General features: G+C 50.3%; 8 protein-coding genes across 8 annotated transcripts; 7 read left to right on the top strand and 1 right to left on the bottom strand.

Moving 5' to 3' along the window:
• Nucleotides 1-236: 236 nt before the first annotated feature.
• On the top strand, nucleotides 237-1,997 carry NECHADRAFT_98210 (uncharacterized protein; the record flags this gene model as incomplete). Its single annotated transcript, XM_003041208.1, has 5 exons — nucleotides 237-732; nucleotides 788-1,257; nucleotides 1,310-1,679; nucleotides 1,732-1,886; nucleotides 1,950-1,997. 5 exons carry the CDS (start codon nucleotides 237-239, stop codon nucleotides 1,995-1,997), a joined length of 1,539 nt encoding a protein of 512 aa, XP_003041254.1.
• Nucleotides 1,998-2,942: 945 nt separating this feature from the next.
• NECHADRAFT_55526 (uncharacterized protein) lies at nucleotides 2,943-4,086 on the top strand (the record flags this gene model as incomplete). Its single annotated transcript, XM_003041207.1, has 2 exons — nucleotides 2,943-3,036; nucleotides 3,104-4,086. 2 exons carry the CDS (start codon nucleotides 2,943-2,945, stop codon nucleotides 4,084-4,086), a joined length of 1,077 nt encoding a protein of 358 aa, XP_003041253.1.
• A 187-nt stretch (nucleotides 4,087-4,273) lies between these two features.
• NECHADRAFT_102270 (uncharacterized protein) lies at nucleotides 4,274-6,166 on the bottom strand (the record flags this gene model as incomplete). The annotated part of the gene is made up of 3 exons (XM_003041172.1): nucleotides 5,356-6,166; nucleotides 4,652-5,302; nucleotides 4,274-4,280 (listed from the first exon to the last, which is right to left on the bottom strand). The coding sequence occupies exons 1-3, from the start codon at nucleotides 6,147-6,149 to the stop codon at nucleotides 4,274-4,276; spliced, it is 1,452 nt and encodes a 483-aa protein (XP_003041218.1). The 5' UTR covers nucleotides 6,150-6,166.
• Nucleotides 6,167-8,134: 1,968 nt separating this feature from the next.
• Nucleotides 8,135-10,406, top strand: NECHADRAFT_88772 (uncharacterized protein; the record flags this gene model as incomplete). The annotated part of the gene is made up of 9 exons (XM_003041206.1): nucleotides 8,135-8,314; nucleotides 8,377-8,455; nucleotides 8,536-9,032; nucleotides 9,098-9,296; nucleotides 9,363-9,707; nucleotides 9,763-9,898; nucleotides 10,030-10,090; nucleotides 10,131-10,205; nucleotides 10,344-10,406. The coding sequence occupies 9 exons, from the start codon at nucleotides 8,135-8,137 to the stop codon at nucleotides 10,404-10,406; spliced, it is 1,635 nt and encodes a 544-aa protein (XP_003041252.1).
• Nucleotides 10,407-10,879: 473 nt separating this feature from the next.
• Nucleotides 10,880-11,687, top strand: NECHADRAFT_88771 (uncharacterized protein; the record flags this gene model as incomplete). Its single annotated transcript, XM_003041205.1, has 2 exons — nucleotides 10,880-11,128; nucleotides 11,178-11,687. The coding sequence occupies 2 exons, from the start codon at nucleotides 10,880-10,882 to the stop codon at nucleotides 11,685-11,687; spliced, it is 759 nt and encodes a 252-aa protein (XP_003041251.1).
• A 204-nt stretch (nucleotides 11,688-11,891) lies between these two features.
• On the top strand, nucleotides 11,892-12,552 carry NECHADRAFT_88770 (uncharacterized protein; the record flags this gene model as incomplete). Its single annotated transcript, XM_003041204.1, has 2 exons — nucleotides 11,892-12,182; nucleotides 12,292-12,552. 2 exons carry the CDS (start codon nucleotides 11,892-11,894, stop codon nucleotides 12,550-12,552), a joined length of 552 nt encoding a protein of 183 aa, XP_003041250.1.
• Nucleotides 12,553-13,352: 800 nt separating this feature from the next.
• NECHADRAFT_88769 (uncharacterized protein) lies at nucleotides 13,353-16,853 on the top strand (the record flags this gene model as incomplete). Its single annotated transcript, XM_003041203.1, has 8 exons — nucleotides 13,353-13,792; nucleotides 14,044-14,095; nucleotides 14,285-14,710; nucleotides 14,777-15,448; nucleotides 15,634-15,716; nucleotides 15,778-16,199; nucleotides 16,272-16,423; nucleotides 16,494-16,853. The coding sequence occupies 8 exons, from the start codon at nucleotides 13,353-13,355 to the stop codon at nucleotides 16,851-16,853; spliced, it is 2,607 nt and encodes an 868-aa protein (XP_003041249.1).
• Nucleotides 16,854-17,934: 1,081 nt separating this feature from the next.
• On the top strand, nucleotides 17,935-18,627 carry NECHADRAFT_19236 (uncharacterized protein; the record flags this gene model as incomplete). Its single annotated transcript, XM_003041202.1, has 2 exons — nucleotides 17,935-18,395; nucleotides 18,492-18,627. Coding segments are annotated over 2 exons (597 nt in total), but the record flags the coding sequence as incomplete, so codon positions are not given.
• Nucleotides 18,628-19,893: the final 1,266 nt, after the last annotated feature.

The raw sequence follows: 19,893 nt of genomic DNA, 5'->3' as shown, positions 1-19,893 counted from the left end.
CGCGCCCGCAACCCCAAAACTCGGGGACCGCATGGGCGGCGCCGAACAAGCTCCACGTCGTTGCATGTCTCAGTAACAGGAGGGTCATACGACGCGGTCCCCGTCTAGGCTACCTAATCAGTTCTGGGTCTGGTATGCGTTGCTCTATTTAAAACTAAATTATTTACGTGAGAGTTGGAACTAACCAAGCCAACGTCAGCCAAAGCACACGCCAACTCTCAGGACCATCTAACAACATGGACGGTATCGCCAGATCCGCCGATGCTCTCAAGGCTCAGCCCGAGGTAAACTTCCCGGGGACTCCCTTCTTTCAGGGCGCGGAAGCTCCTTGCCGCTTTGAAGCCGAAGTCTACAACTGCGTTGTGCGTGGAGAAATTCCAAAAGAAATTGACGGAACCTACTATCGCTGCATGCCCGATTGGTCGTGGGCTCCTCTGTACGAGGACGACGTCTTTATCAATGGTGATGGTGCCATTGACGCGATCCGAATCAAGGGAGGCCACGCCGACTTCAAGCAGAAGTATGTCAGAACTGCCAAGTTCTTGATCGAAAGGGCTGCGAGACAGTCTGTTTTTGGCAAATATCGAAACCGCTTTACCGACGATGCCCGCGTCAAGCACGAAGTTCATTCTACTGCGAACACGCACATCATCTACTTCGAGAATCAACTCCTGGCACTCAAGGAAGACTCGAAGCCCTATGCAATGGACCCGGACTCTCTTGACACCAAAGGTGAGTTGGCTCGCATCTGACCTACTAAACAACTCTCATATGATAAACTCTGCAGGGCTCTACGATTTTGGAGGCCAATACTCGGCTCCCACTTTCACCGCACATCCCAAGATTGATCCTGACAACGGTGAATTGATCACGATGGGTTACGAGGCCAAGGGTGATGCCACCAACGATGTTGCATACTACCTGTTTGACAAAGATGGCAAGAAGCTCGAGGAGTGCTGGATCAAGACCCCATATGTGGGAATGATGCACGATATGGCAGCCACTAAGAACTGGGTCGTTTTTGTCCTCATCCCCCTCGAGACCCAGCCAGTTGAGCTCCTACAGAAGGGTTCGAAGCACTTCGCTTGGTCCGAGGACAAGCCTCTTACTTTTGGTATCCTTCCGCGACGCAATCCGAAGCCAGAAGACGTTCGCTGGTTCCACTACGACAACGCCTTCTACGGGCACACAGGAAACGCATTCGAGGGCGACGATGGATGTGTTTATCTTGACGCCCCACTGACCTATCACAACAAAGTAAGTCCTCAGCTTGATGTTGGAAGAGTGGCCGTCGAACTTATGATACTAGTTCTGGTTCTTTGGTCCCCGAGGCGAGGACCCATTCACCCATCCCAGCGCCAAACCTAACAATGATGGACGCCCGGAAAGCCATTACGTGCGCTGGAAGTTGGACCCTAACGCATCTGACTTCCGTGTTGAGCCAACCGAACTCGTTAACCTGGATGGCGAGATGCCCAAGCTCGATGAGAGATTCGCCACCAAGAAGTACAACAAACTCTTTTTATGTGTTCACGATCCGAACGCCGAGCACAGTCCTGTTGGCGGAACCTACAACACTCTAGCCTGCGCAGACGTCAATACAGGTGAATACAAATACTGGTCTGCCGGTGAACATACCGCACTGCACGAGGTGGCATTTATCCCGAAATCGCCGGATGGTAAGTTTGGTTGACCAAAGGAAAGGGCATATGATGTTAACCAACGCTACAGCACCCGAAGGTGACGGGTATTTGATCACCATTGCCAACAGGCGCGACGTGAAGCTTTCCTGTATCCTCATTCTCGATGCCAACAGTGTCGAATCAGGCCCTGTGGCTATTATTGAGCTTCCTTTCCGCCTGCGCAACGGTATCCATGGAAGCTGGGTACCAGGATCTGATCTCCTAAGGGATGTGGACTTATGCGATATGTCTGGCGTGACTGACGAGATCCGAAAGAAGTTTGCTGGAACAACCGTCAAGCCAGCTCTGCTTTAGGTTGAGATAGGAAATTGGGCCAGCGCTGGGAACTGTATTCTGTTTACTGAGGGAACTGTCTCTACCAATCCATACACTTGCAAAAAGAAGGCCCGCGTCAAGCAAAGTATATCCTCTCTCTTCATACAGTAAGTTTTTGTAAACATTAGCTAGCGTATCTCGCTTCACGAGGTAGGAGAATGTTAATGTTGCCGCCTCATGTTGAGCGATTGCTGCGTTTGTCCTTTCCATGTATGTTTTCACAATGAGAATGCGTGTTTCGTCTCTGACCAGAGCACCGAATCACTCTCACGATACCCAGATACCTCCGACAGGCCTAGTTGCTGCCCTGAACCAATATTGGTGAGAAAGGACGCTAGTGAGATGGCAAAGCTATTTGCGAGATGTAGACGTTTGACGATCCCTCAGTCCAGGTCTTGAGTACACTACGCTGGAGATCCTTGGTAGCGAGGACGCCAAGGTTAATACTGGAGTGCGGATCATGTTGTCGCCACCTAGAGGCACCAACCGCATGACACCTGTATCACGAAGATCACCATCTATAACCCTAACCCTAAGTATTAAGGTTTTTCTTCATTCAAGACATCTTCATTAACAATAACCAGTCTTGATTGCGTGCCTCTCCTGGGGGGTTGACTACATCGCTGCCAATAGCGGAGCGTCAAGTTTTATGGGGCATTCAAGCGGGAGCAGGATTTCAGGGGGTAGCTATAGGGATATGGACGGAGACCGAACTTTGTGGAGACTGAGAGATGCTACTCGCACATTTGCCTTCATCATGCGGATACCGCAGCGGATACCGCACTTGTGACAGATGGATATGTTTTCACATGATTAAATACAAGACAGAATTTCCATTGCTGAGGTCCTTTTATAAATGGCAGTTCTCGATCATTGAAAACCTAATATCTGACTATCCCTCTATAACCTAGTAGAGTTTTCAACATGGCTATCCCAACGACATGCAGGGCAGCGGTGGTAGAGAATGAAGGTGCCGACTTTTCTATCAAGATTGACGATGTGAAAGTTCCGAAACCTGGTGAGTCTTGACAAAATTCCATGGCAATACGGCAACGCATCACAGAGGAGCTGACGTTTGCATCAAGGTCCCGGTGAGGTCCTTGTCCGGCTCAGAACAAGCGGGCTGTGCTATTCGGACCTGCACTACATGCTGAATGACACTGCTGCACCACGCATGAGCTCATTTGGCGTAACAACTGCTGGGCATGAAGGGTGCGGTGTAGTTGTGGAAGTTGGTCCTCAGGTGGACAACTTCAATATCGGAGACCGGGCGGGTGTTAAGCCCATTTGGAGCACCTGCGGCACCTGCGAGCTCTGTTTGGGAGACATGGAGACACATTGCCCAAAGAAGCTAAATACGGGCCTTGCAGTTACTGGAACCTTCCAGCATTACATCCTTGCCGATGCGAGACACGCCATCCCGATTCCGGATGGCATTCCGGACGACCTGGCTGCTACACTCATGTGTAGCGGTGCGACCGCCTATCGCTCTGTGAAGTCGGCCGATCTACCGCCTGGGTCAGACGTGGTTATCCTCGGAGGCGGTGGAGGAGTTGGCGTGCAGGTTGTCCAAATTGCGAAGGCCCTCGGATTTCGGCCGATAGTAGTAGACGTCGGAGACGCGAAGCGTGAACTGTCACTACGTATGGGAGCTGACAGCTTTGTCGACATCCAGAAGACGAACAACGCCATCGCAGAAGTTTTGCGATTGACCAACGGCGGTGCCCGTGGTGTTTTTGTTACAGCACCGCCAGCATACAATACTGCACTTGACTACGTAGGCAACCGGGTTGGGGCAGTTGTTATGTGTATTGGCTTACCAGCTACTGGCTCTGGCCATAACATCTTGGCGAACCCCAGCTCCCTGGTTTTGAAACATTTAACGATAAAGGGTTCATTAGTTGGGACCAGGGAGGACACGAACTCAGTATTGAAGCTGGCACAACGTGGCTTAATTAAAAAGAACTGTCAGGTGGTTGCTTTTAACAAGTTGCCACATATGGTAGGGTTAATGAAGGAAGGGAAAACTATGTATAAGATAGTAGTAGATTATGACCTTGAAATATAACATAGATACGATTAGTAGAATGTTTAAGTCTTTTTTTAGGACTAGGATTAAATGCGATTATATATTAATAGTTATTTCTTTTGCTATTATAGGTAATAATCTAATATAGAGTTATTATAAATAATAAATAATAAATATAATAAAAAAAAATATTTTATTTATATTAAAATCATATAATAAATAAGCTTTACTTACTTAAAGTCTTTAAGATAACAATATATATCAACTTTTATTTTAATTAAAACTTACTCAAGTTTAAATATATAAAAGTATATCAATGCTAGGGCTTAGGGTAGAAGAACTTCGAGCTGTTCCATATTCCCCCCCGGTCCATGTTGTCTCGCTGGGTCAGTGGTGCCGTCCGGAGTCGTCTTAATAATGACACGAATTGGAAGGCCGGCGACATCACCTGCCTGGGGGCCTATATTCTGACTGACTCGCCGGCATTGGCATCCAGCTCGTCCTGTTCTTTATGGCCAGTGATCAGTCACGTAATGAAATATTTAAAACTCATTTCAAATATATCTTCTGTAGGAAGACATGGCTGGTCTCTATTCATGCTTACAAAACAAGGGGCTGTCCGTTACTTCGTGGCCACTCTCGCAACAGTTGTTGCAGCCATGCCCAGTATTCAGCCTGTGCCCATCGGCGCAAGAGCTGCAAAGTACAAATAATCTGGTAAATCCCCTTTGAGCTCGATGTGTTTCCAAATGTCTTTTTCTGCCAAAAGATGGTCTTGTCCCCTTCACGCGTCGTTATAACAAGGTGCCAGTCATGCCCTTGAATGATAATGCCAGGCAGGAAGTCGGGCAGCTCGTAACTGGTCATGGGACTTGACTCGGGGTCAGTTACAACAGCCCCTGGTGGTTCTTGTCCTATTCTCGATAGCTCGTCGGATGCACGTTGTCTCAATTCCAAGAGCTCTCGCAGGAATTGCCAATGTGCGGCACTCCACACTTGCATCTGTAACCTCGCGTTTTCCCAGCCTTCGCCCGTCTTCTTAGTTTCGATGCTTACGGCAATAGGCCTATCAGAGAGGGAATTCAAGTTGGTGTGGTTGAATGCTCCCAGTGGCAAAACGTCCCTGAGGGCGTTGATGACTTGCGGTGCATCTGCGTGTTGTTTGTCGCAACTCGGATCGAGGTAGATGCAAAAGTCAACTTTCTTGGTGGCCGAAACAGGAGCATGGTACTCTTTGATCAAAGCCGCAGTAGTACTGAAGTCACAATGAGCAACGTGAAGATAGACATCTGAAACGAAAGGACTCACCTCAGCCTAAAATCAACTAGTTGGTCTACTCCGGGCCCTTGCAGAGGTCTCAAGGCTGCTTCGAGAACTCGATGGTGAACTTCAACATTCCAGTCCGCCTCTGGGCTGTTTCTGCTGTTGCAAAAAGCCGCTTGATGAAGGATCTTGTGGATGGTCTCGGGAGGAGGGGTGCAGCCAAGGTCCTTGCGCTGGTCTGAAAAGTATATATCACTGACGCCTCTTCGCCGAGTCCATTTGAAGTCGCTGTACGTATCGTCATCTAAGTGGTTGAGCAGCTCTCGTTGGGTAGTTGGAAGGATGCCGATCCCGGTCGAGACGAGGTCGATCTTGTCGAGCAAGTCCTCTAACAAGGGTGGCTGGTTGTGAAAGGCGCTCAGCTCTCGTGGGACAACGCCCTTGGCATTTCTCTCGAGAGCGGAAAGTTGTTTTGTTGGTGAAGAATAACCCGACCTCTCGGAGGCTTCGTACTGCGATTGTGTGGATGGGAGAGAGTAGCTGGACTCGCTCCTTGGAGCCTTGACCTTCCTGCCGGATGCCCGGGGTGTTTCTTCAGAGGCATCACCATGGTCATAGTGGCTATCGGGATGACTGCGCTTCCCAGGGCTCCCATGGCTACGAGCTGAGGCCATGCTGTGGGGGCTACTATCGCAACTCCGCGATGTCGCGGGGGTCAGAGGGTTTAACCGGCGTCGCTTTCGGCAAGGCTGGACGTCGTTGGGTTGATGAGTGGTGGCTGGTTCGCAAGTTGTTGCCGTCTCTTGTAGCCAAGCCTTGATCCTCTGGTCAAGCAACATTTCCTCTGTATCGGGTGATAGATAGGCCGGATCGTGACGTGCTGTTCGGTGTTCTATATCGTGTTGATGTTTTGATTGAGCTTGTTTAGGCCAACAGTGCCGTTGGCGGGGCAGTGACTGCTTTGTCAGCTTATAGTCTACTATGTGATTGGATAATTTTGTGAGGGCCAGAGCAAGGACCAATAAGGCCAACGTTTCAAGATTCCGGAAAAATAATGTTCCACATAATTGAGCGAAAAGGCAAGCTCTGGCAGTCCTGAATGTTGACAGGTGCTGAAATGAGGACAAACACTCAAGTTGACCTCGTTGAGCTGTCACTTTTGTTGGTCAGGTATAAACTCTGATTATGTGCTATCGCTCTTGTTTAGCAAGGAAGGCTCTCGTCCCCCCCTAAGGAAACGCCGAGGATAGTTGAGCCATTGTACGCAGTTTCAGGCACTCCCACTCTCTTGGGCATTTTATTTTGACGCTTTCAACCGACTTCTTGGCCTGCTGATGCCTGTCATTTGCGGCTGAAGTACTCTAGCAAGCTATTCTCTATGCTGGGACTTTGGCCATGTCGCTAGGTTTTACATACTCTGCATCAAGTGCCCGCTAGTAAGCATGTTGAGGGCAACCATCCATCTCGAGTTACCCGATATCAGCGGCATTTTCAGTTACTCATCCATCTCTCCAAAACTCAGGCCATGCGGATACTCGACCCGGTGAAGGTCGCATGCTACCAAGGTTCATATTTAGTAATTCTCAAGCCGTCAATCATTGCAATCGTATCAAATGGATTATATGTGTATAATTGAAGAGAGATAAAACTCAATTGTGAGAACCAAGGGTGAACCAAGAGGTATATTCCCCTTGTGCGTCTCTCTACCAAACAATCCACCTCACTCCACACTACGGGCTCCCTGAATTCCGAAGAGGAGATTCATACACCTCCAGTGCTACCCTAATATACATTGAACTCGATTGATTGTTCGAGAGGCTTCTTATGAATCATTACATCACATTTGGCGCATGGAGCAGGCTGGCGAGGGTTACGAGAGGCATGTCATGTTGCACAGTCAATTACATGAGGGAATATCATTGTTCCCATCATGTGCGATTTGCTGCCTTCATCCTTCTTTTCTCATTTTCCCATGCTCAGTGACTGTTCTTGTGTGACTGCTGTCGTGAGTGTACCCAGCTACATCATAGAAGACGGCACGAGTTCCCCTCTGGCCCGTGGCGAAGTCTGAGCCTTTGGCTCATTCGGGCCGGCTGATGTTTGCTGCGTGTCTCGGAGTTGTTTAACCCTGTGGTAGTAGTAAGCAGTCGGATAAGCCGCTGCTACTGCATGGCATATGTGTTCTAAGTAACTCGTAGTAATTCAAGCCACACGGTAGTCTTTTCGGGGTTTCCGGATAGCCAGGGTGTTGCCCGGTTCGTCATACAAATGCATTCGGCTTCAGAGGCGGCTTAATAACAGCAGGCTTGAGACGAGTGTGAATTTGAGCATTTTCTCTTTCCCTTGTCTCAGCGCCATGCCTTAACATCCTAGTCGTGCCGGGTTTTGGTCGCTGATTGATAGCGCTCCGCCTAACTGGGCACGCACGACTGCGCCCCTTAGCGTGTGATTGCTGGGCTGGGTCCAGGAAACATGGCTGTGGCAGAGATTGTAACCACTGTAATCTTGGCGATAGCATCGGGTTGATAAGAATGCTGGTACGGAGCGGAGCGGGTGTGGTGGGAAAGCTGTTGATCAAGGACTCCAGACGAGGTGGCGGGCCGAGATCCGTCCGTCGAGCCGGGAATTGAGAGCCCTTGAGGAAATCGGCTGTGGAGGATTCGAGCCCCCCAACCAGGGGACTATCCGCTAGTTTGGCGAGGCGAATTCAGGATGGGTCTAGAAAAATAAGACAGTTCCCCCACCTGAATCGCGGCAACTGCACTTTGCCTACACCACCTAGGGATTATCTTGTCTTTTCAGACTTTGTTTATACTATCTAATCATGACTCAGCCATTCTCACCAGATGCCAAGGGCCACCAGTCGACCAAAGAGATGGACAACATCGAGGCTGGCATTGGCAACTCGGCCAACAACGACGTGGCCGAGGGCAAGGTCCAAGACATTATTCTCGACACAATCAACGCCGCCGACGGCCAGTATACTGAGGCCGACTACAAGAGGGTCCTTTGGAAAATCGATTTGTTCTCCTGCCCCTGATGTGGCTCTGCTATGGCACCCAGCAGGCGGACAAGACGTCCATCTCCACTCAGGCAACCTTCGGCATGCGGGAGGACACTGGGTTAGTCGGTCAGCAATTCTCATGTGAGTGATGCCTGGAACCGCATATCAGTCCCTGCCTGCTGCGTGTGGCGGGTTGCCGAGACTGACTTGTCAAATTTCAGGGTTAAGCACCATCTTTTACATCATGTATCTTGTCGGCGAAGCTCCCGGAAACTACCTGATGCAATGCTTCAGCCTCAACAAGACTTTGTTCATATGCATGCTCTGCTGGGGAGTCTTTGTTCTCTGTATTGGCTTCACGCATAGTTTCGCCCAGCTCATGGCGCTCCGAGCCCTTCAGGGCCTCTTCGAGTGCACCATCTCCCCAGCCTTCCTCCTCATTACGGCCTCCTTCTACGTCAGCCGGGAGCACACGATGCGATCCATCATCTGGGGCACTTCGAACAGCGGAATGGACATCCTCACACAGCTCGTCATGTATGGAATTGGGAAGGCTGCCCAGGCAAGCCCCAGCAGCTTTGGTCCGTGGCGATACATCAGCATTTTCTTGGGTTCTTGGACCATCATCATGTCCTTCTGCTCGCTTCTAGTGTTGGGAACGCCCAATGAAGTTCGCTGGCTATCAAACGAGGAGAAGCGCATCGCAGCCGCCAGAGTCGTCAGCAACCAGACTGGTACCAGCAGAGAGCAGCAGAAAGAGTGATCACGTTCAAGGATCCACAGACCTACTTCTTCTTCTTTACTGTCATCGTCAACTCCCTCCCGAACGGCGGAACCACAGCCTTTGGTAACTTGGTCTATGTGTCCTTTGGCTTTACCAACCTCGAGACCCTCGTCAAGGGCACCATTCCTCAGAATATCGTCACCATTGCTTGGTTTCTGTGTGTTGGCTTCCTGACACTGAAGAGGCCGAATCTCCGCTGTGAGCGCTACGATTTTTCTTCTTTTCAAGTTGGCCTGTACATGATAAACTGACATGAATGTGTAGTTATCCTTATGGTCGTCTCGACTATTCCCGCCTTTGTCGGCATGCTGGCCTTGGGACTACTGCCCAAGGATGGCATGTTGTGGACTCGATGGGGTCTCTATCTCATGACTGTGACTGGACGCTTGCCTGGTCTTTTGATCTGGACCTTGCTCCCGTCCAACGTAGCCGGCAGAACCAAGAAGTCGGTGACTGGAGCCGTCATGTTTATTGCGTACTGTATTGGCAACGCCATTGGTGTCCAGACCTTCCAAGCCAAGTGGGCGCCCCGATACGTCCCCTCCATGATCATCTGTGGAGTCATGTATGCTTTGGAGTGCATATTGTTCATTTTGTGGAGGTTCTACTGTGAGTGCCCTAGACCAGCAGATTCCGCCGCGTTTCCTGACAAATGAATGAACAGATATTGTGCAGAACCGTCGCAGGGCTAAGCTGGTTGAAGACATGGGGTTGACACCGGAAGAGTCTGCACACCAGGGACAAATCAACGGAGAAATGGACGTGACAGACTGGGAGAATATCCATTTCAGGTACAGCATGTAAGAGAGAGACAGTGAAAGGGTCGATACGGAGAACTGAGGATCAGAACCTCGAGGTAGGGCTACTCCTGGTTAAGGTGCCGGGCTGTGTAGAATGGGCAGGGTGGATATTAGTTCAACAATCATTCAAGTGCGGCGCGTCGTGACGAGACTGCCAACCTTTTTGTGGAAATTGATCGTAATAGAAATGTTGTAGGTTAAAAAGAACGGCAGTATCACTACGACGTCTCAGACGTTTATGAAGTCCCTGAAACTTTCCACTGGGCCCCTACCTGATCAAGGTCCTCACTTCACTTCCATCTTGAGAGTAAGTGACGTAGTTATAAGGCCTTTGAAACAATGTTGAATTTACATCTGTGTCTTTCCCGTTTTGATTGATGAACTCTCGTCTCTGCGGGATAAAGTGATAAAAAAAAGATTAAAAAAAAAGGGTTTAATACGCTAGAGGTCCTTGCAAACTGCGAAGAACAGCAGTTCAGCCCCTAGCCTTTACAAGGATTTTGACTGAGAGGGGATAAGAAGACGGTGGTCTTGGTCTCCGGAAAGGAATTCAGACATGGGCTTCCCATCCATGACTCGATCGTTGTTCTTGTTCATAGTCAGACTGACTCAACTGCTTTCGTATCTTTATCTTGGTCAAAGGATTCAAGGAAGCAGTGGGCCGATGTTACGCGAGATAAGGGCATTCGGGGTAGATGGCAAATATTAGCGCCCATAACCTCCCCTTTAAACCTATCGCTGCCCAGCGGTTGGTTCTCTTCTAACGCGAGAGCTTGCCGGCACCCGACCGCCCGCAGAGGCGACAGGGTTTCAGGATGCCGGAGGAGATCCGACCGCCACATCCGTGTCGACAACTCAGGCTTTCCGGATACCGGAAGAGATCCAGCCGTATCGGTATAAAATCATTTCGAGGTTTATGGTTGGCTACTCGACATCAATCAAGCTTGTATCTTCCTTGACGAGCTCCTCTCCATTATCATCATGACAGCTCAAGCAATCCGCGCCGCCCGTGTGCTTCCCAGCAGTTCGTCGCAGCTGATCCAGGACGGAGTTGTCCTTATCCAAGATGGCCGGATCAAGCTGGTCGGGAATTGGGCTACTCTGGAAAAGGAACTTGAAGGTGTGCATGTTAGAGATTTGGGCGACGTCACTCTTATGCCCGGTTTGTTCGATTGCCATGTTGGTCACGCCTTTGCTGTCAGCCCCAGATTCACACACTCACAATGGTACGTAGGTCCATCTTCAGTTGGACCCCAGCGGGATAAACACTAGTACCGAGGTTTCAACTACAGATGAGGAGCTCATCCCATTGATGACAGTCAACGCCTCACGGCTGCTAGATGCGGGCGTCACCACGGCGCGCGACTTGGGATCTCGTGGAATGACGGCTATCCTTCTTCGAGACAAGATCAAGAAGGGCGAAGTCATTGGCCCTAGACTTCAGTGCGCAAACGCACCCCTTACCGTCGAGAAGGGTCATGCCCATGCCATGGGTGGTGTTTGTCGTGGTGTTGAAGGGGCACGTGCAGAAGTTCGGAAACGATACGCTGAAGGCGCGGACCTGATCAAGGTCATGGCGACTGGGGGTTTCATGACAGCAGGCTCTCATCCTTCTAAAGCCTGCTTCTCTCAAGAGGAAATGACTGCCATTGCTGATGAGGCGAGGCGACTTGGCATGCCAGTTACCACTCATGCCACGGGCACTGAAGGAATCGAGAGAGCAGCCGATGCAAGGTTCAGGTCAATAGAGCACTGCCTGGATCACGGAGAGTGGAAACGCAACATTTGACAACAGGGTGGCTCAGAAGTTGCTTGACAATAAGTTGGCTGTCTGTCCTACGGTTAATCTACCTCGCCTCAACTCCTGGATAGCTCTAACCTGATGGAGTAGATGAACACAGCCTGTGCTGAACACGACTACTTCTGTCCTTGGGATAAAAGAGAGGTTAATGTATCCAACCTCAAGTCCTTGCGTGATATGGGAATAAGGATAATGGTCGAAACAGACGCTGGCATCGGATTCTGCCCTTTCGAACGCTATGCCGATGGACTCACGGTTCTCGCAGATGCGGGTTATACGCCAAGGGAGATCATCGCGGCGGCGACTGACATGGCAGCCAAGGAATGTGGACTAAGCGAGGAGACTGGCAAGCTGGAACCTGGGTACGCTGCAGACCTAGCGGCCTTTTCTGGAAACCCGCTTCAGGACATTAGAGCCTTTGCAGAACCAAGATTCGTCATGGCAGGCGGAAGAGAGCACAAAGAACTTGGGCCAATCCCTCTGGTGGGTGATATTTCGGAGGCCAGGAACATGACGCTGCAGGTTCTTCGCCGGGGTGCGGGCTTGCAAACCGAAGCATAGTATAGTGGTAGATGATAAGTATGACCCATAGACTCTTCTATGCGCCATGGTCTCCTCTTCCACGCGTCATTATCAGACAATCTTCAAAGAGCGGGACCAATACCACGACCGCAGGCCAGCGAAAACTCAACATAGAGTCGAGACTCAACTTGCCCTTCGTGTGCGACCCCAGATTGTTAACATCTGCGGTTACCCTTCACTCTACAGTTTGATGCCACACGAGCTGACACTTCTTCCGGCGAAGTCTTCTGCAGAGATACCGCAGTCTAAAGACTTCTCGTTCACGATGTAAACTCTAGAGTGAATCAACGCTTCCAGTTTGATCAGAATTCTCTGCGTAAATCGGAATGCCGGGCCAACAACATGGTTGGCACTCTCGATGGCCTGTCGACTAGTCCTGTAACACTTTCAAGCACGCTCACGGCATGTATTCGTTCTCATTCTCTGGCGCCAATCCCCAGCTGCTGGGAAGTAGACGTCACTGTCGGATGGCGAACCGTAATAAGTCACCAAGCCAATGTCTGTGCTTGCTGCGTGAAAGGACGCTAGAGTTCCGGCCAAATGACGGACAAGTATTACCAGCCGACGGATGTCTCGGTGCAAAATCCCGTCTCGGCGCCTGGGAAACCGCAAGGTCCGTCTCGGCGTTTATGGGAGCGCAGAGTTCAATAGTGCAGCAAGAGTGGGAACAGATGGCCTTGACTCAACTGCTAGGCGAAGTAGAACGGTAGTGGGCGGCCCAATGGGCTGAGCCGGATCTTTATCCTTGCCTAAGAGGGAGCATTAATAATCCACGGCGTACGGCTGCAAACATGTAGGCTTGCCGCTGAATCCTCCTGTCAAGGACGTCCGTGTCCGTCGGGTCCCACGGACCGGCCTCCCTCTGAGTAACTCTTGGGCCATAACACGGGTCTCAGACTACAGGGAATTAATAATCAGAGTGAGGGTCTAACGATAGGGCCAAAGTTTAACGCCGACGGTGTTTGAGGCTTAATGGTGTGGAAGGGGTAGGCAACACGGTATAAGAGCTGAGGTACACCTAACCACCTCGTCTACCATCCTCGCTCTAAGACCCGTCCCCTTGATAATACGATGTCCATAGAAACCCTCCCTCAGAGATGGGTTGCTGCTTGGTCCGCCGACGATGCGGCCGCCTTTTCCCATCTGTTCGCCCCGAATGCTATCTACATCGATTACGGTTCCCAGCTGCATAGAACCCGAATGGACAACCACCACAAGTCATGGCGCAAAGCCAACCCCAATTTCACGGCGGTGCTTGACCCATCCACACCCATTTGGTGGGCCAAAGGCGATATTGTGGACGGAAAAGTCAGGACGAGCTGCGCGTTCAGGGTAATAATGAACGGAACTTTTAGGGGGTCCCTACCTCTGAAGCCGGCGACGGGAACGGACTGGCACATGGTAGCAATGGTCAGCATGGAGATCGAAGATGGTTTGATTGTGAGGCTGGGGGAATTCTACCGGGATTCCTTCGAGAAGGGTGTTCCCGAAGACGAGTTTCTTGGAGACGTGTAAGCCGCCAGTCGGCGGAACCCACGGGGACAAACCGCACTGGAAGTACTGCTACTTGGTTAGACTCCTATCTAACCCTAAACATCATGGAATTCAAATATGCTGAAGAGCTAAACATTGAACACTTTTGAATATTTACACTGGAGCCTAGATAGAAGAGCGATAATCATTATGGTTCTCTCTTAATGCATTCTTATAATTCTACTCTTGAGTACGAAGCACTTAGCTATATATAAAAGTCTTCCGATAGAAACAAACGAGATAGGGCTATGTTAGATAGAAAGTGTGTTTGGTCAAAGAAGGTAAGGTAGACCGGCTGCACCGAGAATATAACATATTACGATCGCGAGAAGGTGGTTCTCTTAATCTTGCCTCGCAACTCTGGCCGGGGCGTTTGCGTATCTCCTTCTATTTCGCTCTAAACAAGCCGCCTGTTTGATTGGTCTCCAGCTAGTAATTTACCAGATCTACTAACTTTCACTTTTTTCAAGATCTGGCTAGGAAGATTCATTTCTGGGACCAGCCAACCAATCTCGTCACCCACGTCCTCGACAACTCATCAATCAAGCGGGTCCTACATCTCATCGGCCGCATCGACAGCAGATGAATCTTGGACCCTACGTAATGTAAACTCATCTGCCCACCAGCAGCTGCGGGATGAGGCGACTAGCCTCGCTTACCCTAGTTATTCCTTTCTCCAAGCACCTACAATCCGTTCGATATTTGATCAGAATCGAGAAATCCTTATTGCGCAAGGATGCTTCACCCTTCCTCAGAGGCCGATTCTTGATGAATTTATTCGGCATTACTTTCTACACGTCCATCCTATGCTGCCTATGGTCAATGAAGCCGAGTTCTGGGCCGTATATGACGGCAAGCGCCCGCACAACGACACGGCCGGCAAAGTGCCCATGATAGTAATGCAAGCAATGTTGTTCGTCTGATCTCCTTTACGAGTGGACTAACGCCAACGAGTGAAAAAGATCTTGTATGACTTCAATTGCGAACCATCTCCGGTTGCCATTGCACAAGCTGCCATCCTCCTTTCACGCTCTCACCTCACACCGCTTGATCATACGGAATCGGCACGCGTGGGTTCCAGGTGGCTCAACATTGCCATCTTTCAGGCTAGGGAGGCCCAAACAGACCAGTACCAGTCGATTCCCGCTGTTGGATGCCAGCGGAGTGCAGGCCAAGTCTCGTCGAGGAATTGTCTCAAGCGCCTATGGTGGTCCTGCATCATTCGGGACCGTGTGATGCCCCTGACTTCCCGCCGGCGCATCAATATTGATTATTCGGACTTTGATTTTGGCTGCAGCCCTATGCTTGGACATTCAGACGTGGCTGAAGAGATACATTTGTCCAGGGTGTATACCCCAACAACCAACTCATTTCTGTCAGACATACTGGTGGAGCTGGTCAAACTCTACGTGGTACTGACGGATATTCTTGCAATGGTGTCGGCTCTCCAGCACAGCTCAAGGCCATTTTTTTCTCGGGTCGATGCCGTGATAGACAATATCAGGGAGTGCAAATCTGCCCTTCAACAGTGGCAGACCACCGCCCAGTGCCCAAAGACGAAACTGGACAGCCAAGAAGCTCAAGATGCTGCTCCCTCAGCTGCATCAAGAGATTCGCTCACCTTGTTCACGAGGGTGCTAGATTTATACTACTAGTCAGTTTCACCGCACACAAAGCGACCCAGTCGAGCCAACTCTAATATCCTTTTAGCTCGGCAATGACGACTCTTTGTCATTATGAGATGATGCATTATAATGCGGTAGCCACTTCTTTAGGACTTGACTCTAAAGACTAGACTCTTGATGAGAATGACAATCAGGTAGAGGAAGCACTGCGTCGGGTCACAGAGTGCCTGGAAGAATTGGTACGCCTGCGTCTTGCCCAGTGGCTGCCATTGAGCGTGTGAGCGACGCTCCGCGTATGCACCTCGATGAGGCAAATTTCTAACCAACACCCGCTATAGCATCGGCTGCACTGCCTTTCCTTTGGCCCTCCAAGCCCTAGACACCAAGTTGCGCCAGGATTCCTGGACCAGTTTGATTCCGAACTGCAGCACCATGCCGCCGGGTTGTGGCAGTCAACCCCAGATCGACGTTCTAGTTCAGGTTATCAAGGCGTGTAGGCCACGACACACGGCTGTTGAATGGGTAATTGAAGCTGTCAAGTGTAATGTCACAACAGCATATGAATGCTTTCGGGCGAGGCAAATCCGATCAGGAGACTCACAAACTTTGACAAGATGGACCCAGATTCTCCGCCTGAAACCCAGACAGTATCTGTGCCTGGTGACGGCGATGGACTTAGCTTCAGCAGAGGAAAACTACCGGGCAAAGGGGACTCCTACCAGCCTCGATGACATATTTCCGAATCCTGTTTTCATCGCAGGTATGCCGTTTACACCATGACTTGGCCTGCCCAGTGGTTCGGGACCGAAAGGCTTGACTTTTGTGCCCCTAGAGTCAGGAGATGGCAAACATGACGCGATCCTGGGCGCCCAACACGTGCCAGACGTTGATAGTATGGGGATACTTGGAGGCCTTGTATGTTTGAACCTGAATTCAGATGCGGCAGGGAGGCATACGCAGAAATCGGCTCAAACCCCGATGCTGGTAAGCACCAGAACCTCCCAGAGTGTCATGTCGAGATGTTGATGGACTGTTTATAAATTGCAACCAACAGAGAGATATTCGGGATGGTACCAGGATGGAATGCACATTGAAGGATCCCGGCTCAGAGATGGACCTGCACTGTACTAGGGCCCAGCAGAGAATTAGCGGAGTGCTGCGTCGGGGCCGAGAGGGGATTTATGTTGGTTATTGCATGGGAGATGACAAGGCATCCGCGTCGGGTCCGGATCGGAGTCTAACGCGTAACGTTAGCCTATTCCTAGGCCGGTCTGGGTCAGAGGAGGGGCACGCTACAGAGCTACAGTACTGTACGCCGGGACGCGACGCGCTTTCAAACAATCTTACGCGCCACGGCATAACATGGGTCATCCAGCGCGACTCAAACAGACCCCAGCTTCAAATTTACACGTGACCAATCACTAGCCACATAGCTATCGGGTAGGCTGGACATTTTTCATCTGGCATCGTTGAGTAATATTTAATATACATAAATCAATGCCTAAGCCATACATAAGTATTTCACAAGAGACAATAAGCAATTCTAATTTAAGGACCAAGTTCATCTCTTCCTTGATTTTCATATACTAGTGGCAGATCAAGCATCTATTTCTTTACATGTTGTTAGCAATTTACGGACAGATGTAGATTGTGGCGGAGTCAAGTTACCCCCTGTTGGTGATAAGAGCAATGGCCGAGAGTACCAAGTCTTCAAGGCCTGTGGAAACGAGGAATCCTGCAGCACCGCTGGAAGCAGAACATGGAAACGAGTAGATCTGATCATTAGCAGAACTTGCTAACTTGTCAATCTACCAGTGGTCGCTGACGACACTCCAATCCGCTCAGGACCGAGCGGCTGATTCACAACGGACGGCCCCGCAGCGGCCCTCACCGGATCCGTCACGCCGTTTACATTCGGCTTGGGAAGCATTAGAGCAGTCATTTCATCGTCACCTCTTAGACTATCAGGTGCTTGAAGGATAACACGAAGCGAGTAAATAGGGACCATGGGACTTAGTGGTGTGTCAAGCTTGCTCAAAGGCCTGGCATCATACCGGTCGTACAAGCCTTTTTGGCCGATGAAGTGGAGATGATTTGTTATGATGTATGAATTCTGGGCCAATCGTAACGCATCTACTCTGGAGGCGCCCAAGGATATGCCCTGTCAGACCATGTCTTGCCATCAGGCTGGCCAACAAACTCATCCCACGCGCGATTTATCTCGGTGAAGCAACATGGATGATGAGAAAAGCACAAGGTATGAGCTTCCATGATAGGCGGCCCCACGTTTTCTCTTATCAGTGCTGATTATTGGTCTCAGCGTCGTTTGGCTCCAGGGCCTACCAGCGATGAAACGGCTTCGCGGAGCTGTGATATTCCAGCATGAAAACGTCGTCAGAGAAAGTCTGGAACATGTTCTCGGTTATGAACTAAATCATCATTGCTCACCGGACTACACACCACTCGAACTGGCTATAGTGACCAACAATGCGACTATCATCAAACTGCTGCTCGAAAAAGACGGCATCGACTTGGACAATGCCAACGAGTCCGGCAGGACAGCCTTGTCAGTCGCTATAATGAGGGATTGTGCCAATGCCGTTAAACTACTTATTGAGAAAGACGGGATCGACTTGAGCTTGAAAAACATCTTGGGCTATACGCCACTTTCGTTCGCCGTCGAGAGAGGGCATGAAAGTACAGTCAAGCTCTTACTCGACAGGGATGATGTCGACTTGAACTCTAGAACCAATTCAGGCGATACACCACTTTCTCTTGCCGTGGAGAAAGGGCATGACAGTATAGCTGAGCTCTTACTAAATACAGACGGTGTCGACTTCAACTCCCGAGACAACTGGGGTTACACACCACTCTTGTGCGCCGCGAGGAAGGGGAATGGGCATTTGGTCGGGCCAATGATTGAAAAAGATGGTATAGACCTCCTCTCCAAGAGTTTGTTAGATGAGACGCCGCTCTCACTAGCTGTCGATGGGAGATTCGTGGATGTATCATTGCGGCTTGCGGCTGCTGAAATCAACCTCAACCCGAATAGATACCCGGGCCGATCGCTATTATCATGGGCCGCAGAAACTGGCAACACGAACTCGGTCAAGCTGATAATTCGACAACCCTCAACTGACCTGAACTCTGAAGACGAGGCCGGTCGGACACCGCTTTATCGAGCTGCTGAGAACGAGATCAGGGAGGTGACTGAATTACTCGCAAGCGAAGACAAAGTCACTTTGCATTCGGTGGTTCAAGAGAGGAATGGAAAACTGGCCGACTTTCTCTTGTCTTGTGGGTATGACGTTAACACAAGGGACCTCCAAGGGCAGACCCCGTTGCATCTCGCAGTATCCTTTCAAGACTTGGATATGGCTACACAACTTGTTTCCTGGAAAAAGACAAACATAAATGCCCAAGATCGCGACGGGACGACGCCTCTATGCCTCGCTGTCCGGAAAGGCGTCGTTGACGTTGCTGAGTTGCTGCTCAAGAAGGGGGCGAGTATGAGAGGTATCTTGGCTCATGACTGGAGGCAAGCGTACAGTAAGGACGACCCCAGGGCAGTGCTGTTGCTGTCGATGGGGGCGGCTGATGGGGACTGTGTGCGTCTAACCAACCCGGTATGGGATCAACTGCCGGCCAAGAGGGGGATAGCGAGGCGTCTATGGTGAGCCGATATAGGTTACCTGTCTGGAATCATGACTGACCGTCAAGAGTCTATTCGCCGATTACCAGAGTTGGTTGCTCTGCCTGACTTCCAGTCGGAATGAGTCTTATCCTGTCGGACCGGACTTCCCAATACTTATGACACCAAGAGACCGACCTAATTCTGGTCATAAATGTGCTATCGCTCTTCTGGTACCACTTCCGCACACGTTCACGATGCGAAAGGATGATTACGCTACTGGCTGGGAAACGTGGGGAGTTGCTTGGACGATGAGGAGGTATGGATCCTGCTGGATGACGGGGGATCTCTTCAGCACGTTGCCAATCGGTTGGATCCCGAATGATGGCTTTGACCTGTTCCTGGAACTCCTGGCCCAGCTGACAGAAAGGTGGTCGGAGTTGTGCACGTCGGCTGAGAATTATTTCTTCGAACTAGAAGGTTAGTCCAAGCAAGCACCAGATGGGGTTACTGACGAGACATTGCAGCGCCTGGATCAGCTGGGCAAACAGGGAAAAAGCGAACATATCATAGATCGGCTTGCTAAAGATGCACGGAAGCTGGCTAAACTTCATCACGACCTCCAGACTCAAATTCGCACTGCCAGAAGTTTCACCAAATCCTATTGCCGTTCACATAAGGGGCGAGAAAAAGGCGAAAGAGGCAATAGAGAACTTTTCAAATATTGACAATCGGATTGACGACCTAGATCAAACGGTCAGGGATTTGTTACAAGTTGTGAGTCGTATGAATCTGCTTTTCTTGAGTTAGCTGACTTGACTCT

This window comes from Fusarium vanettenii (genome assembly GCF_000151355.1).
Source record: "Fusarium vanettenii 77-13-4 chromosome 16 genomic scaffold NECHAsca_50_chr16_1_0, whole genome shotgun sequence".
In the NCBI taxonomy this organism is placed as follows: Eukaryota; Fungi; Ascomycota; class Sordariomycetes; order Hypocreales; family Nectriaceae; genus Fusarium; species Fusarium vanettenii.
The sequence above is the reverse complement of the archived record's forward strand: the minus strand, read 5'-3'. Positions and strand labels throughout refer to the sequence as shown.